This window comes from Equus quagga, chromosome 1, assembly GCF_021613505.1.
Source record: "Equus quagga isolate Etosha38 chromosome 1, UCLA_HA_Equagga_1.0, whole genome shotgun sequence".
Lineage (NCBI taxonomy): Eukaryota > Metazoa > Chordata > Mammalia > Perissodactyla > Equidae > Equus > Equus quagga.
The window spans coordinates 121,961,895-121,981,015 of record NC_060267.1 but is presented as its reverse complement, the minus strand read 5'-3'; the positions used below and the strand labels follow the sequence as shown (position 1 = coordinate 121,981,015).

Genomic DNA, 19,121 nt, shown 5'->3' with positions numbered 1-19,121 from the left:
ATGTGTCATCTCTCGGGTTCGCTGTCCTTTCAGTGTTTGAGCCCAAATAACCCCTTTCACTAAAGAAGCGCATGCTACTTGGGGTAGCCATTAACGTACAGTCACTCTCTGAACAGCTGCAGGGAGAACACTTCTGTAGGCTGCCCCTCTACAAGAGAGCACTCTACCTTGGGAACTTTCTCTAAGGCCAAGAAGCCCCTGGGGGTAAGGGCCCCCTGCAGGGACCTAGAGCTACCCTTGCACCGCCGCTAATCTGAAAGCAGGGGACGGGGACACAGAGAGGAGACCAGGAAGGAGCAAAGCTCAGATCACTGAGGTGTGCTGGGCCCCAGGGCTCTGCTCTGGGCCTGCCTGGCTGGGTTCTGCTTCCCTCCACACCAGGCCACTGCGTGCCTCTGAGCACCCTCCCCCGGAGGCCTCCTCAGGTCCACTGTGCTGGGGAATGCGCCAGCCTAGGGCTTCCTGGGCTCTGGAGTATTCACGGACAGGTAGAGGACACTTACAACTCGTGCAGCTTCTGGCAGAAGCTCCAGCCGTCGCGGTTAATGCGAGAGATGGAGTTGTTGCTGAGGTGGAGCTGGTGCAGGGCCGTGAGCCCATAGAGCGAGCCGCTGTTCACTTCCACCAGGCTGTTGTACTCCAGGTGCCTGCAACGACAGCCCCAGGCAGGGTGAGGACAGACTCTCCCCGAGGTGCCCATTCACTCCCTGACGGACAGGAGATGAGCAACTACTCTGCGTCAGACACTGGTCAGCACCGAGGACCTAACAACAGTGTGCGAGACAACTGTGGGGTGTGCCTGTGCACATGTGTGTGTGCGTGTGTGCCTGTGCAGAAGACAGGCAAACCCACATGGATGCTCAGTCTACCCAGGCAGACTGAGAGAGAGTTCAGAGGGCAAGGGGATGCTTCCTGGAAGCAACCTTTTTAGCTGAGAACGAGTGAACCAGGCACACGAATGGGAAGAGGAGTTCCAAGCAGAGAGCAAGGCCCATTAAAGACAGAGAAAGAAGAGAGAATAGGAGGTAGCTCTCATTATTATCCCCATCTTACGGATGAGGAATCTGAGGCTGAGAGATGGTAGGGAACTTGTCTAAGATTCCACAGCTTAGCAAGTAGTGAGGGCCCAGAATTCAACCCCAAGTCTGGCTAGCCAAGTGTGGGCTCTGGACCATAGTGCCGAGAGTCACGGCTTTAGACCTGGGGTCGGACGACTTTGATTTAAATACCAGTTTTGCCACTTTGCTGGTTGAATGAGCCTGGACATCTATAGAATGGAGATATCCAAGAAGTATCCAGTGTATAGGGCTGCTGTGAGAAGAAAATAAGAAAACACATGCCAGAATTTCAGCACAGTGCTGAGGACTTAGCTCCCACCATGTTTCTAAGTGAGGATGTTATGACCCTGCTTCTCGACCCTGCACGCCCTAGCCAAGGACGACTCCACCCCAAAGAACTGGCCTCTTGAACAAGTGTTGCTCCACATTCAGTATCACAAGGGCTTGGGGCAACCAGATTTTGCTTATCTCCATTGTTCTGCCTCTGCTCAAAAGGTGAGAACATAATTTATAAATAACCTCTAAGGCAATTCATCACCCGCAATTTGTATGAATTTGTCCAACATAAAACCAAATGGTATGTGCTAACTCCATTTTCTTCTGAGAATTCTCCTTTAATCTCAGTTCACCTGGATTTCACAGTCCAAAATGAGTTTTAACGATGTCATGTAAAAGTGTCTTGAACACATAAGAACAGAGGTACAGCTGATCAAAGGCGGATGAGGAGGGGCCGGCCTGGTGGCGCAGCAGTTAAGTGTGCAGGTTCCACTTTGGTGGCCCAGGGTTCACTGGTTCGGATCCTGGGTACGGACATGGCACGACTTGGCAAGCCATGCTGTGGTAGGTGTCCCACATATAAAGTAGAAGAAGATGGCTACGGATGTTAGTTCAGGGCCAGTCCTCCTCAGCAAAAAAGAGGATTGGCAGCAGATGTTAGGTCAGGGCTAATCTTCCTCAAAAAAAAAAAAAAAGGTAGACAAGGAGAGTGAGCAGCAGGGGCGGGGTCATCGAGAGACAATTTGATAATGAGGATGCACAGAGAATGGATGGAACGGGACCTAGGGTTTTTGGTTTTTGTTTCAGTTACAAAATAGCCCATAAAAGATACAAACATCATGATATAACTTATAGTGACTAGGGGGCGGGGGTGGGCGTCTTGAGCAAGTTAAATCCTTGACCATAAAGTGAGAAATCTCAAGCTGACAAATCAAGATAGTGGTGTAAGTGCATTAACTTGGAAGTAACCACGAGCAAAACCCAAAAACAGAAAAAAAAAAAAAGAGAAATGATGAGAAGTGACTGCCTCTTGGGAGTCAAACTGGGGGGAAGGGGGGTCAGCAGCAACGACTGCTTCCTGTACTATCTGACTTTACTCAACTATGAGGATACGTTACTTTTGATTAAAAATAAACAAATTTAACTGTTTCACAATTGAAGGTTGGTAACTGCCTTTTCTGTAAGCTTTTTGGTGGCTGTTTTACGTTACTCTGGCAGGAGAGCAAGTTCTGCGATGGTGCACATCTGGCTGGAGACACTGCTCCCTTGATAAAAGTGGAACATCTGCACTGAGTGGCTTGATTAGCTCACAAAACGTAAATAAATGTCTCAGGATGAACTATGCATTTTTGGCCCACCTGCACATCAAGGCAGACGGTCAAACCCAAATCGGGGAGAGAGGGAACTTCCTGTAGCGAGTGGGAGAGAGGAGAGGATGTGGGAAGGGAGCCTGCTCTGAGGTCCCACTGTTCACTAAGGAAGCGGGGGTGGGGGGGGATGGGAGGGGAGAGAAGCCCTAGAAAAACGGCTCCCTCTTCCATCTTCACCAACCAACTCACTTGACCAAATCCATGAAAAACTAACCCCAAGAGATGTTCTGAACCTGGGAGGAAAACACCCTTAGATTTCGCAAAGTCCCAAAGACACTGAGTTGGGCCCAGCTGACGTCTCAAAGGGCAGGGGGCTGGTCCGGCTGAAGTCTTAACAATCCTTCGAGGCAGGGGGCTGAATGAACACATGCATGTGTGATGCAAACAGACCACGGGCGAGACCTCAACGCCCGAGCAAAGCCACAGCCACGCGAACCCAGCCCCACACTCACAGCACATGCATCTTGGACAGCCCCCAGAAAGCCCCGTCCGTCAGCTTGCTGATGTTGTTTCGCTGAAGCTTCAGCACCTCCAAACTGTCGAGCCCCTGGAACGTCAGGCCCTCGATCAGCCGAATCCGATTCCGATTGAGGTCCCTAAAGAGATGAAGCCAGCGGGTTCAGAGTGTCCCCTACACACACACCCCTACAACCATTCCCACACAGTCCCAGCTGGGTTTCCAAGCCAGCAGGGAAAATCCCGGTGAAGAGGTTCAGAGAGGCCTGGACATACAGTCGGAGCCCACTGTGCATCTCATGGCCACCCCTGCCCGCCATGCAGGCCCTGACACTCATAGGCCACCGCTGATGAACGAGAGAGGAGGGCACAGAGCTCCCCAGAAGCCAGTCCTACCATGCCCCTGAATGAGCGAGTGCTCCCATTTCCTTCCTGAATAGCCATGACTGTGCAGTGAGGGGGTGGGTATGACTCAGGATGTGAACGTCTTAGGTGAGCTGTCTCTCAGCTCAGCAACAGGAATCCACACCAGATGTCTCAACCCAGGACAAATCTAACCACTGGATATCAGATGGCAATGACACTTCCCACTGGAGGCGTTAATAGGATCTCTATTTCCGGAGAGAAGTTACTGCCTATAGGGGGAGGAGGGATCCAGACACACCATGAAGCACACGCATTTGGCTTCTAGCCCCAGCATGATAAACCTCCGTTAACCAAAAGATTTCAGGAATGTGGGTGGGCTGGATCCCTCAGTGACACTGGGGGAAGGAGCAAGGGAACACAGGGCTAACCAGAGAGCCCTTGGTTTTCCCCAAATACTTCTGTCGTGTCTCATGACCCTGCCCCACACCACCTCCTGAGCATCCAGGGACCTTCTCCAGGACTGAAGAGAGCAGGGCCTGCATGCTGTGTGTGTGTGTGTGTGTGTGCGCTGTGTGCTGTGTGTGTGTGCGTGTGTGCGCGCACACCTGTGAACACAGGCAGTGAGAGTGCTGGGGCACACCCTGTCTTGCTGCCAAACCTGGCCCTGAACAATTGTTTTGTTCTGTTTAAACCAAATCTCCAATAGTGGCTTCTTTTCCTGAGGTACACTCTTCTGCTACAAAGAGGACACAAAAAAACAAAAACCCAGGGAACGAACAATAGTCCATCAGGTTCTGCTAAATAGAGGTTTTCTTGACTCCAGACCTTGTACACCATTCAAGGATGGCGCTCAGTTCTGGTCATCAAAAAACTAAACAAACAAATCCTTTCTTTAGAAAAAAATCCTAAGCCAACTACCTTCTAAGATTTAGGAGATGAAGACAACGGCCCATTTCTCGCTTACTGCCTCTGCCTACATGAACTTCTTCTCAAACTGCTCAAGAAGCATTGGACACCGTAATGTCCACGGTTCAGATTTTATGGGTACCTTTAAAAAAACACAGGAACCCCTAAGATAAATACGGAACCCAACCCACACAGCCCTACCCATTAGCCAGGATCAGGTAACCAGCAGGATCCCTCATTTCATTTTGCAAAGTGCCAATGAGGACAAGCATATATTTCCTCAGTGGATCTTTTCCTCAGCAACCTTAGGCGGCCCGCAGGCACCAGACCCAGCTTCTAATTTGCTTTTATTAGGTGTTGCTATAGGGCCATTAATGATAGTTTATGCAGAGCTTGAGCGGGGGGAGCGGGAAAGGGGCTGCATTTGGTACGAGGTCCATGGGGAAATCTGGCCTCCATAAAGTTTGGCTAACCTTAATTAAAGTGCAGGTTTCTGTACTCACAGTTGTGTCAGCCTGGGTAACTTGAATGCTTTCACAGGAAGCTGGGTGATCCTGTTTTTGCTCAGGCGAAGCGTTAGCAGCGACCGTGACAGACCATCAAATGCTCCCGACTCCAGGGTGCCGATCCGGTTGCTGGCCAGGTTGCTGGAATGATTCAGGAGAGAAAACGCAGCGGTCAGGAGGAGGCCTTCCTCATTCCGTTACAGACACCAGACTCAGCCGAGTTGGGAAAATAAGCGAAAATACACCCACAGGGACAGGTTTCCAACGAGCTATTTGGCATCCCAAGGCTGTGAAGGGCATCTTCACTCCCAGATGGAGGAGCCAGGGAAATGCGAGTGTCAGGACTGTCCACCTCAGGCCTTGATGGGGCCTTGTTTCGGCCCACGGCACACCGTGCTTGTGGCAGTGGGCGACCCCAGGAGGGTGGGGGAGGAAGTCACTCACCTCTACTCCCTGCCTCTCTTACATGCCAGCCCGACCACATGGTGGCCACCTCTTTCTTCAACACCCACCACCCAAGGGTTAGGGTTCAAGGTTAGCGGGAAAAGCCCTAGGAAGCACAAAGTCAACTGCAAGGCTAGGGCAGAGTGGATTCACAATTTGGGGAAAGAGCTTTTAGTTCTGAAGTGGGTCTCATTATACGACTTATGTAATAAATGTGTGTAAACCAATTCATTTTAACAATTTTAAATGTGTCAAAGAAACGCTCTAGTTAAAGAGACCTGCCTGGAGTCCCTTAAGAAAACAGGCAATACTTCAATGGGACATCCACTTAACAGGTTCATGTGCGTAAAGGGCACCTCCCCTCAAAACGCACTGCCGTATATGGCTAAGGTCTGCGTGTCCCATTGTGTGTAAATTATATCAAGCAATAAGAAGACAAAAAGAAGGGAAAAGAGAGAAAAGTCAGGGACAATATGGTCTTCCTATGAGAAGTCACCCCCAACACCTATCCTGCTCCCTTCCCCGGACAAATGCTGCTTTTTGTGGCTTAAGCAAAAAGGAAAAAGACCAGAGAGAGTCTTGTTTCTACCACATAGGGGGAAGGGAAGGAGGCATTTTGCATCTCTCCATCAGGCAGCGGCCCAGGACAGAGCACATGAGGATTCTTTGCAAACAGAGCTGGACTGTTTGTTCTTAACACTCCAGATTAAAGAAGAACAGTCTGTGTGATGAAGATATGCCGGCCAGTCTCTGCCAAACTTAAAAGTCCCTCCTGCTTTCGTGCAGAGAGAGAAGGTCAGTGCAATTCAGTTTAGCAGTTGCTGGGTTCTTTGTCCCAAGCAAGAAATGCCAGATGGCAGCTGGACACCTTTCCCTCGTTGGGGCCCAGAGCTGCTGCATTGACTTAACGAAGGCCATGGCCTCCCGTTTCCAATTCTGATGCCTTGATGCAGCCTAAGAAAGAAATCACTCTTCTTCTTGGGAGTCTTGGAAAATTTGTGCCAAGCCTTGGCCTCCCTGAACACATGGGTCACAACGACCCCTAAACCAGCCTCACAAAGATCTCAAAAATTACTCAGGAACAGTAACAATGCAGGGAATGAAAACTCACGTGTCATGTGAAAATGTCTCTTTAGCCTGGTTTTCAGTTTCTTCCCTAAAGCAACATTTTTCTACAAACAGGCAGTGAGTTAAATACGTTTTAACTGTTTTTCCTCCCATCTACCATCCACTGGGTGTGAGATGGGGCATGAAAATGGGGAAAAAGTGAAACAGACCTACAAGGAAATCCAGAAGGTTCTGAGAACCCACAGAATGGAGTAACTGCCCCCTCAATTCAACCAAATGATGTATTTATAAAGAGTGCATGGTGCTAGAAAGATAAGATTGACAGGTGAAACCTCAGCAAAGAGGTCTCCCTCCAAAGTCATTTGTCTCGCTACTCCTGAATCTTTTCTCCAGGCTTTCCTGGAAGGCAGTCCAGTACATGGGAAAGAAAGCAGACTTTGTAGCTGAAAGAGATCCATACTTGAAGGCTAGGATCTCCTCTTCAGTGGTGAATCTGTTAAGTTACTACTTAATCTCTCCCCGCCTCAGCTTCCTCATCTGTCTGTAAAGTCAGAATAATGCTGCTGGTTTTGGAGATGCTCTCTAATTGGGCAAGTAGGAGACAACTTCCAGTGCTCTGGGTGCCCTGCCCTCGGCCCTGCTGGGCGAAGCCAAAGGAGGTGTGCGTCCATCCGCATGGACTCAGCCAGGCCATGGCCAAGAAGAGAAGGAAACATCTCCGCATCCAGACCTGGGTGCTGACAGCAGAGCAGAGGCACTTACAGCTCCTTGATGGGCAGCCCGAGGGGGAAGCAGGCGCTCCGGATCTCCGTGATATTGTTGGAACTCAGATCCAGCACTTCCAAGGAGAGGTAAGCCTTCAGCTGACTCCCCTCCACACTGCGAATCTTATTGTGTTGCCTAAAACACACAAAGGGAGGTGCCTTGAGCATGTGTTTTTGCAAAGAAACTATTATTTTCCCCACATTTTTCCTAGCTGTTTTGCTCTTTAAGAAAATTACAAATGCACTGCCATCCTAAAATGGGACCTCCCATTCTTCTTTCCGTCAAGTTACTACCTGCTGGCTGGGTGCTAGACAGAATAGCAAATTCTTTGTCTGCGATGGGTTTGTCCGATCAAGTTCTAAGTGTGAGCTGCTCTCCCCAACAACACAGGGGTGATATTGTAGATGGTGCAGAGAGTAGCAGGACCAGAATTCAGAACTCACTGTTGCCCTTCCCATAAGGATGAGCACGGTGCAACCAGCCAGCTCCTAACGTGGCTCTCATCTCGAATCTTCAGAGCCTTGTCCACCCCATCACTGACAAGACTGCAGGCACCAGAGCCCAGAGTTCAGTTTGATCCAACTTAACGCTTTGTTACACACCTCACATTTCACCAACACCTACCATGTACCAGGAGTGGAGACCGGCACAAGGGATTCAAAAAAAGAAGAAGAAGATGACAAAATCCTGCCAACCTAACAAGGGAAATGGGAGCTCGGTGCTGAGTCTAACCCATTCCCCTGAAGCTCCTGACTCTACCCCTTGATAGCTTTGTTCCTCAGTTTCCTCTTCTGGAAGTTGGGGCTACTCCCCCTTATTTCAGGGAAATAGATGATCCAACCTGACACCACACTAAGCATCTGGCAGATGCTAACGTTGATGTTCAGAAGATTCACCCCCACTTTTACAACCAGGATTTATTCGTACCTTTAATGCTCTTTCTGAAAAACCCACAGTCTAACCAACCACCCAATATTTATTAATCAAGAGAAAGACAACGAACGTAGCCAAGCCCGGAGGGAACGGGCTGTCCCCTCGTGCGTTTGGCCCTGCCTGGCAGGTTCAAACCCCCACAGCTCTAATCCCAATATTCAGAGATTTAAGAATCTACTGGGTGGTAGCGCTGGGCCTCTGGGTTCCAGGCACTCACTCGGGCCAGTTTCTGAGTAAACAGTGTCAGGGGCTCCGGCCAATCAAAGCATTCTTGAACACAACACAAGTAAGCCAGGCCTCGCTTACCAAGTGGCATCTCTTTTAAACAAACACTTGACCAAATCAGTTCCAACAGGCATAAACAAGGCCCTCTTTCCCAGAAGCTCTGGGCCTTCTCGCCGACTCCTTTGTTTTTTTTCACAACTCTCCCAGGCCCTGAACCCAAAAATCCATTTACAAGGGCACATCTCCACAGCAGCGAATCTCCCTAGAATGAAAGCCCACTTTTCCCTTCACATCCCTTCCCTGCCCCCCAAAGCTATTTCCTTTGAGTTCTTTATTAAGTTCTTAATAAAGACAGTCTCTTCAGTTTTCTGACTCCAAAAGAAAAAGAAAGGAAAGAAGAAAATAAAGGAAAACCTTTATTATGTAAAGTATGGGAAAAAAAAAGAACAAGAAATAAAGGCAACGGAGCTGAGCCTCCTCCAGGAACTCTGAATGCAGTGCCAGGGAGCCAGGAAAAGAGGGCCTGAAAGAAGGAAGGGGTGCTGTGGACCCAAAGTCACACAAAGAGGGATCGTGCACAGTCGAAGGGGCCACAGGACAGCTGTGAGCCCCCGACACTTCTCCCACCACCCCGCCTCTCTCTCCTTACTGCCTTTTGTCTCGCACTTTCTTCTTCTTTCTTGTCAGTCCATTTAGTCACTAAACCAAACCTGTCTGGGCCCCCGCTCTGTGCCAGGCCCACTCTGTGATGAAGACAGTTCTCTTTCACACGCTGGAAAGAGTTCTCCATTGAGCAGAGGAGGCAGCCATGGAGATGAGAGACAACGGGGCGTGGGAGTGAGGGTTACAGAAGCAGGATGGAAGAAATGAGCGGGGAGTGAGGGGGCAAAGTGTTGAATTCTGCCGGGAAGAGGCTGCTGGGGCCAGTTTCAGAGGGCAGAATGCTGATGCTGGGAGGGGACAGGCAGGGCAGAGGCTGGGGTCAGGTCATGGAGCTGGGAGGGCAGGTGGGACCACGTCAGGAAATGCCCCACAGGCCAAGCTGAGGAGTAGGGAATCTATGTCATAGTGGTCCAAGTGAGAGGTGGCGGCAACAGAGAGACAGACACAAGAGAAGAATAAGAGGGACGCCCAGGATCTGGAGATGACAGCTTGGGGGCAGGGGGTGATCCTAAATTTTCTTGTTTGGAAATGTTCAGATTACCAGGTTAGCAGGCTACTGGCTATACCTTCTGTCCTTGCCCACTTATGGCCTATTCCAAATCCAGCAGCCAGAGTGATCCTATTAAAGCATCCCACAGAATGGGAGAAAACATCTGCAAGTCATATATTTGATAAGGGGTTAATATCTAGGATATATAAAGAACTCCTACGACTCAACAACCAAAAAACCCCAAACAACCCAATTAAAAAAAGGGCAAAGGAATTAAATAGATGTTCCTCCAAAGAAGATATACAAGAGGCCAACGAGCACATGAAAAGATGTTCAACATCACTAATCATTAGGGAAATGCAATAGGATACCACCTCACACCCATAGGATGGCTACTATTTAAAAAAAAACAGGAGGGGATGGCCCTGTGGCCGAGTGGTTAAGTTTGCGCTCTCTGCTTCCACGGCCTGGGGTTTCGCCGGGTCAGATCCTGGGTGCAGACATGGCACCGCTCATCAAGCCATGCTGAGGCGGCATCCCACATGCCACAACCAGAAGGACCCACAACTAAGAATATACAACTATGTACCAGGAGGCTTTGGGGAGAAAAAGGAAATAAATAAAATCTTTAAAAAAAAAAAAAAGAAAACAGGAATAAAAAGTGTGGGCGAGGATGTAGAGAAACTTTCCAGCTGCTGAAGAAAATGGTAAGGTGATTCCTCAAAAAGTTAAGCATCGAATTACCATACGATCCAGCAATCCTACTTCTGGGTACATATCCGAAAGAACTGAAAGCAGATCTCAAAGAGATGTTTGTATGCCCACGTTCATATCAGCATTACTCACAACAGCCAAAAGGTGAAGCAACCCAAGTGTGCGTCAATGGAAGGATGGATAAACACAATGTGACGGACACATACAATGGACTATTATTCAGCCTTCAAAAGGAAATTCCGACACATGCTCCAACATGGATGAATCTTGAGGACATTATGCTAAGTGAAAAAAGCCAGTCACAAAAAAGACAAATACTGTATGATTCCACTTCCATGAGGTATCTAGCGTAGTCAGATACACAGACACAGAAAGGAGAGCGCGGCTGCTGGGGACTGGGGGAGGCAGGAATGTGGAGCTGCTCAATGGGTATGGAGTCCTAGTTTTGCAAGACAGAAAAAACTCCGGAGATCAGTTGTACAACAGGAGTGGTCTTAGCACTACAGAACTGTACACTTAAAAAATGATAAAGATGGTACATTTTGTGATATGTGTAGTTTACCACAATTTAAAAACAAAACAAAGCAAGAAACAAATCAGTTCACAGGACTCCTTTGCCTAAAACTCAAACAAGGGCTCTCGTGTCTCACTTAGGACTAAGTCCCCACAGTAGCCTCCAAGGCCCGTGCGATCTGCCACACACCCACCTTGCACCCTCACTTTCTCCTCCTCTGCCTCACATGTTCACTGCACACGGCCCTCACACACACACAGCCTGCAGACTCCTGCTCAGGACCGGGGCACCTGCCTTTGCCACTGCCTGGAATGCTCTTCCCCCAGAGATCCCTACTTCCTTCAGGTCTTTATTCACATGTCACCTCCTCAATGAGGCTGCCCTGGCCACACTCCTTAAAACCACAAGCTCCTTCTCTCTCTCTCTCTCTTTCACACACACACACACTTTCCACTCCCTTGCTTGCTTCATTCTTCTTGATAGCTCTAATTATCTTCTAATATACCCAGTATTTTGCTTATTTCTAGTTCAACATGTCCTCTTCCCACCTGGATGTGCCTCCGTGAAGGCAGGCATGTTTGTCTGTTGTGTCTCCAGCCACCGGAGTCGTGTGAGCCACATAACAGGTGCTCAATAAATAGTTTTGAATGAATCACGAAGAATAAATACAGGCTGAATTCACAAGGGCTGAGGCTGGACACAGATTTGGGATTTAAACAGAAGAAAACAATACAAGCAAATGAGTTCCATCAGAGAACGTGATGGAAAGAAGAGTTTGCCAAGTGCCCCATGGCAGCACTGCCAGACACAAACGACCAAGCCCACAGTGGCTTCAGAGGTCCCTGGGGCTCAAACACTGCTGTTCCCAGCTGCTGAGGATGGACATGCCACCTTCTCTTCCAGGGCTGGTGTCTCTGTGCTATAGCCCAGAGCCCTGATCAAACTCTTTCTGAACTCCTTGTCCCCACAGCTCTGCTCTCTTGCAGGACTGCCTCCCTTCCCTCACAGAGCAAGAATCCCACTGTGTTAGATGTCTCTCTAGAGCCTGGTAACTCCACCCAAGGCCAAGAGTAGCACAACACTAAAGAAGAACACGCCATGTGCCTCGCCCTGCCTGAGTTCAAATCCCAGTTACACCACTTACAGCTATGAACCTCAGAGGAGCCCCGTCTATAAAGCCGAGTGTGAGGTTCCTATGCCCCATGGGCGGATGTGACCTGACATGTAGCAGCTGCTCAATAAAACAAGTTCATATTTTTATTAGTCATATTTGTATCCTCAGAGCCAGGCTCAGGATCTAGTTTGCAGGGGGTGCTCTGGAAAAAGAATGAATGAATACATCAATGACTGACTGGTTTCTGTCTCTTTCTCTGCCACATGTCAGTGCAAACAGGCAGCCTCAACTCCTCTCTCACGAACAAAGGGCTGACTCAGAGCTCTCACTCTTAGCTTCGTGTGTGAAACAAGCCTGCTCCAGCTGGAGAGTGTCAAACCCAGCCACGGGGAGACTGGGCCATCCTGGGGAGCCACGCTTCAAAGCAAATCCCAGACTGAAACTTCTGCAGGACTCAGGGTGGCTACAGATCTGATGGAGCCACACCCAGCTGGAGTACATTCCCCTTCCCACTCCCACAGCAAGTGGGACTCAGGCCCACGCCCCTGACCTCAGCCCACCACACCACACCCCACCCCACCCCATCAAGGGTAGCTGGCCTGTCCACAACATCCCCTCCAGACAATCATCCATCATGGTTAGAGCAAAGAGGCAGTGCTCAGGGGAAGCGCTCCCATTTCCTCCTCGAGAGTGGATAGCTGTGAAGATGTGTTTGCTGCCCTCATTCAACCCAGTGTTCCACTTGCATGAAACTGTCCACACTTTTAACGCCACATGCAACATGGGTGGTCATCATGTTACTCCTTTAACATAACTAACTGCCCAGTTTCCAAGAAGGTCCACCCTCATCTTTACAACCTCTGGGTTCTTGTCCCAGTTATTCTGAACCGCAGCTGACCAATTACGGAACACCTATATGTAGCAGGCCCTGGGTGAGGACCCCGTGAAATCACACAGCAATCTAATGAGGTAGGTACTATCATCATCTCTACTTTATAGTGGAAGAAACTGGGGCTCAGAGATCTGCTGGAATTTGCCCGAGGTCACACAGCTGGGAAGCAGAGAAGCCACTAGGCAAACCCAAGGGAACAGGTCTACACAGCCCAGCCGAGAGGCTCTCCCAGCAGAAGTTTAAGCGCACTATCCCAGATTCAACGGGTAACCCTTCAGCAAAGCCTGGCTAGATCCGAATGCTGGCTCGCTATTTCCTGTTCCACTCAGACTGGTTTGCATCATCGGCCTCAGCGAGGCCTCAATTTTGTACCAGCTTCCCAGAGTCCTGCGTGAGCGGCAAATTTGCAAAGAGCTTTGTGGGCCACTCTCAGCAAATAAGGCAGATGAAGCTCAAGTTCTCACTCCTGGATATTCTGGATGGAAAGAAGAGACCAGTTCCTTTGGGATCATGTCTTTTTAATAAGACCTACATCGACGGGAGGAATGACTACCTTTATTCTTAGGGAACGGAAGCTGCAAAGGGTTGCCCTTAAGTTTACAAGAGAGTGAGGAGAGAGAAGGGGAGCAGAGTGCCTCTACCTGGCCTCATCAAAGGAGCACTCCGGCCTTTCTCTGGCACCAAAAAAAACGAGACCGATTCTGCAGTTCCGGGACCAGGGGGAAACGTGTGGCGGCCAGATCACGCGGCGTCCGCCTCCATCCAGGGTCGGCTTACCCCTCGGGCTGCCCTCTGGGGCGAGGAGAACTTAAGACAGCCGAAGTCTATTAAACCAGCACCTGTTAAAGGCTTCAAAAATAAAACCAGTCTTCAAAGGCGGAGAGCAGGCAAGATAAGCTCTCTTCACTTGGCTACATTTTCAGGGCCGATGTTAAATTAGACAGTAAAACAGACGGAGGCATTTGAAACCAACATTTACAACTTTTTATCATAAGTGATTGTTCCACCACGGTCCTGGAAAGCCTGCTTCATAAGGTATTCCCGTTAGTGGTGGAAAAGATCTCATGTCACAGATAACAGCCAGGAAGAAAGGGAGAGGAGATCAAAGGAAGCAGGTTCAAGGTCGGTCAATGGATTACAGCTGGTTCCTGAGATGATGCACCTAGTGTTTACACCAGGGGCCAGCAAACCTATTCTAAAATGGGCCAGACAGTAATTATTTTAGGCTCTGTGGCTTGTAACGTCTCTGTTACCACAACTCAACTCTCACGTTGGAGTGTAAAAGCAGCCATAGACAAGAGGTAAACGCGTGAATGTGGCTGTGTTCCAATAAAACTTTATTTACAAAAACGAGCTGTGGGCCAGATTTGGCCCACTGCCTGTAGTTTGCTGACCCCTGGTCTACATTACAGCAACCAGTTGGGTTTCTGCAGGGCAGGGACCCAGATTCTAATTCTAGCTCTGATGCAGTTTTGGAACTGTATGTAGATCACTCTTTATCTGGTTTAACTCCCTGAAAATGGGGCTAAATGCCTCTCTACTGCAGAGAGAGAACCCTCCCATTCTCCCTCCAGTGCCCACATTAGACATCACTAATCACAGCCTTTCACACTGATGTCTTCCCTACCTCTTTAGGAAGTGAAATGGAACATAAGTCGACGGCATTATTATGTTCTCAGAAAATGATCCAGGTTACTTACTGGAGCCAGTGGAGAGAGGTGGGCAGACAGGGTGACTTTACATTGAACAGACATTCACACTGTACATCCTTACTCTTTTTGGTTCTTGCGGTAAGGCAGGAACACATGGAAGCTGGCCAAAATGCCCGTCCTAACATCTAAGCAGGCGTGCTCCTTGGCTCTTCCAGAGAACTACGGTGACTCAGAAGTCCACATTGTCAGCTCCTACAGGGTTGACTCTTACTAGAAACAGCAAATCTTCCAAATGTTACCTCAACATCAAACTTTTTAAAATGTGTTACTCAACAAATCAGCAAAATTCAAATTACAGCTCTTGCCTCGTTTGAACCTCTGGCTAAGACAAAGTTTCACACAATCTAGCCCTGAAATGGGAAAACGATGTAACACACCTGACATCCCCCCTCCCCCCTCCGCCGATCCCAGGGGCGCAGTCACTGAAACTCCACACTCTGCAGCCCGAGCCCCCGCAGCACTTCGCACCCGCCTGTCCTCCTGCTGCCCTGGAATTCTTAGCAAGGCTGTGCGTCAGCCCCTGCCCCACAGGGCAGGCACTCCCAGGTCTGATCTAAATGGAGGAAGGTGTGCATGCGTCCCTAAGTGCCACCTGAGCCTTCAGTGTAATTTTACATCCCATACGTGGAATCCACATAAGGTGAGACAGTCTGGGACCCTGCTATTATTGCTTTGTGTGAATCTCAGTGCAGGGCAGAGTGGCCCTGATGCCCACCTCATGGGGTTTTGTTTGTTGCCAAAAGTCATTATTTATTTTGACAGTACAGATAAAGATAATGGTTTCTCCTTTGTTACAAAATACAGTGCTACCAAATAAGCCATATGGTCAAATGCTGGCAGTTGTTCTGTTTATTTGTAAATGTTTTTATGGAAATACCACAGGCATACTGAGAAACGCATAAATTGTAAGTATGGAGCTCAATGCATTTTTACAAAATATGTGCGCCTGTGTAAACACCACTCAGATTAAGATATAAAGCGTTCTCAGTATCCCAGAAGGCTCCCTGCTCCTGTCACTTTCCTGGTTGTTATTCTTCCCAAAGGGCATCTTTAATTTCTGCTTCCAATGATTAATTTTGCCTACTTTCGTGCTTTATATACATAGAATCCCTCCATATATACTCTTCTGTGTCTGGCTCCTTTCACTCAACATTATGTTTATAAGACACATCCATGTTGTTACATTAGCAGTAGTTCTTTGCTGTATAATATTTCTATCGAGGGAATATACAGCAATTTATTTTTCATTCTACTGTTGATGGACATTGAGTTATTTCCAGTTTGGGTTACTGCAAAAATCACAGGTATAAATACGGACATGTCTCTCGTACATATCTTTCGGTGCATATTTGCATGCATTTCTGGCAAGCATCAATGTCTAGGCGTGGCACTGCTACACAGTCATAAAGCATGCGTATGACACTTAGCAGACACAGCTAGTTTTCTTTTAAACCAAATTCCCCAGGGTTAAAATGAATCTGAAAAGCCATTTGATTCAAGTGCCATGTTACATGCTGCTTCATTCAACCACATTCTCAGATGCCTACGCCCTCATGTGTACCCCGCCCCCACAGAAAGCATGAGGACTACAGCCTGGGGCCACACAGCATGGCCAAGCTCAATCCAATTTCGTTCAGGTGTCAAACAGAATTATTTTATTATAGTGGGGCCCTCATGAACACCAAAAAAGGAAAAAAAAAAAAAAGAATAACTCTAAGTCTCAAATTGGCAAGAAATAACATGAATAAACTTGATGCCAGGGTCAATGCCCATATACAACTTGAAAATCAAGATAAGGAGGTTTTACAAAGAACAAGTGAGTCCAGAAGAGTCTTCCTAGGCCAACTTGCAGAAAAGTTTCTCTTCTCAGAATGACAGTTGAAAGCATCACCCTCTCACTAGCCTGTTTCACATTCATCTTCTTAGAAATGAAAACCAAACCATCTGTTTTATTGCATAAATTGATAATTTGCTCTAAGAAATTGGTGCCTGGTAAGAAACGGCCCAGCCTGGGTTATTTGCTGGACAGGAAATGAGAATCAGAATAAGCAGGTTTCTTTCTCTCTCTCTTGCTCACCCCCCCAGCCCCTCCCTGCTGGTGAATCACCAGTTCCCTAGGGAATTTTGGCAGATTCTCAGCCTGGCTGCAGATGACGTTCCGGATCTGTTTATTCAGGTGGAGATGGGATAAAAAACAAGAGCAGCCCAGTGGCGGGATAAACAGCCTCCACCAGGCAGGGTCAACCTCTCCCAAGGCAGGACGGGGCTGTGTCACCCAACCTCCCGACCCGTTCACTTCCTTTAGGCCCATTCTCCCCTTTGCATTTTCAACGAACTGTTTCAATTAACTCCTTGCAAAGGGGACCTATGTCTCATCCACACAGGAGTGCACAGCCCCAGGCACCTTGATACAGCAGATCTCATTTGGGGCTTATACATATGGAGCTGGAAGCTCAAGATGTGGAATGAAGAAACCTAGGCACAGCCAAGGGTCGGCTACCACAGTTCCGTGAAGTCTAGGGTGACCCACCCCATGAATGATGGCAAACCATCAGTATCCCATCCAAACTACCAGAGATCTGCATTCCATTTTAAGATGTGCAAACAAAAAACAAAACAAGGGGCCAGCCCGGTGGCCTAGTGGTTAAGTTTGGCACATTCTGCTTCGGCAGCCCGGGTTCAGTTCCTGGGCACAAACTTACACCACTCATCAGCAGCCATGCTGTGGTGGCAACCAACATAGAAAACAGAGGAAGACTGGCAAGAGATGTTAGCTCAGGGTAAATCTTCCTCAGCAAAAAAAATTCAAAAAACAAAACTTCCTAAGGAAATGTACATTGTTGGGTGAAAAAAGCTAATCAGAAAAGGCTCCCTTGCTATATGATTCCAGTGTGAGACATTCTGGAAAAGGCCAAACTGTGGGGACAGTAAAAAACATCAGTGGTTGCCAGGTTTTTGGGAAGAGACAGGGATGAACAGGTGGAGCACAAGAGATTTTTTGGGCGATGAAAGTATTCTGTATGATACTGTAACGGCGAATACATGTCAGTAAACATTTGTGGAAGCCCACAGAACGTACAACACAAACAGTGAGCCTTAATGTAAACTACAGGTTTAGTTAATAATAATGTGTCCATATTGGCCGATCAATTGTAACAAATATATCACACTAATGCAAAATTTTAATAACAGTGGAAACTGGAGCAGGGCATATGGGAAGTCTCTGTACCTTCCACTCGATTTTTCTGTAAACCTAAAACTGCTGTAAAAGTCTATTAATTATAAACAGAACAAAACAAATCCTCCTAAGGTATTAAGCAGTCCCGAGGTCATTACACCATCAGAAAGGATGCTGCACAGGGGCTGGGACTTTGAGCCAGTCCTCTTCATTGCTCTCTCCTTAGCACCCAGAACCATGCTTGGAACACAGGAGGCTTTCAATAAATATTTTTGAGTAAACAAGTGAATTACAACCGTAGCTCAGTCTTCTACATTCACCACCACAAACCTGAACTAAGGAATGTCATTCAGAAAACAACACTTGAGGCAAGACTAACCATGCAACTACAAAGTTTTAAAAAATAAAGGCATAATGTAGAATTAACTTTTTAGGTAGGAAAGCTGATATATTCAAAAGAAAATGTCTAATAAAATGGATTTTTACATTGACCGTGCACTTCCCTGAATCTGACGCCAAGCACAGACATGCATTGACCGGCCAGGGCCGGCAAAGGGGAGACACTCTGCTTCTCATGCAGGGCTCACCATCCCTCCTCCCCCACCGGCAGCAGCGAGGAGCAGCTCCAGCGGCCCTAACGGAGTTCTCCTTCACACACACCGCTCCCCAACACCCGCTTCGGCCACGGCAGAGAAGGATCCTGAGGAATTCAACCACGGGAGTTCCAATCAGACACTGTTGACCGGAGGAAACCCTGCGAGCCACGTCTGGACTGCACTCCCCAGGGAGAAAGCCTGTGTCATTTTCACACTGGCAGGGACTTCTAAGGGCTGGCCAGTGCTTGGGAGTCGGTGCTGTGAGTACGGGGAGGAAGCTTGTCCTGGCATCTGGGCAGGGCAGAGTGGCACCAAGTGGGGCCAGAGGATGGAAAGCCAGGAACAAGGAACCACTTCCACTCGAAAATCCTGTGCACAATCGGGCACCCGTGGGGAAGAAAAGCCCGAAGTGTTTCTCTCTTCTGGTCAAGGCCAACACGGCTGCACAGCTCTTCCTCTGGGCATTATCTTCCCCTAAGTGAATCAACATATCCCTTGTTTTCTTCTCCTGTTTTCCCCTTTCCCTGGCAACCTGCTACCCTGCACACAGGTGGCGCTCCTCCCCACCACACCGGAGCCCCCAGGCGTGAGGGTCCTTGCCTGGAAGTCTGCAGAGCACCAGGCTGTCAGGTCGCATCCTGTGGAACCAGGAACCCGGCACCAGCATGGAGCCTGTGGGCGTTGCATGGCTGAACAGGACTCACCCATTTCTTCTCATTGCAACTTTCAAGGTCCTTGTGTCTATGCCTGTTCTGCTCAGCCCCTCAAGGGGAGCAGGGAGGAGAACGAGCTCACCTGACACCAAACGAGTGGCCCAGACTGTCCCAGACTTGAGGGGCTGAGCTACTGTTCCCGGCAAAGAAAGCTGGGCAAGG

At 48.5% G+C, this 19,121-nt stretch overlaps 1 protein-coding gene across 2 annotated transcripts in view; it reads right to left on the bottom strand.

The window, feature by feature from the left end:
• LRIG1 (leucine rich repeats and immunoglobulin like domains 1) overlaps nucleotides 1-19,121 on the bottom strand; it is a 114,227-nt gene that overhangs the window by 30,517 nt on the left and 64,589 nt on the right. The window contains exons 4-7 of one of the 2 annotated variants that reach the window (XM_046676988.1): nucleotides 7,213-7,350; nucleotides 4,936-5,079; nucleotides 3,157-3,300; nucleotides 504-647 (exon numbers count right to left, since the gene is read on the bottom strand). In XM_046676988.1, the coding sequence (XP_046532944.1) occupies nucleotides 504-647; nucleotides 3,157-3,300; nucleotides 4,936-5,079; nucleotides 7,213-7,350 (570 nt within the window). The remainder of the gene's footprint in view (nucleotides 1-503; nucleotides 648-3,156; nucleotides 3,301-4,935; nucleotides 5,080-7,212; nucleotides 7,351-19,121) is intronic. The other variant, XM_046676997.1, reaches the window with a different exon arrangement.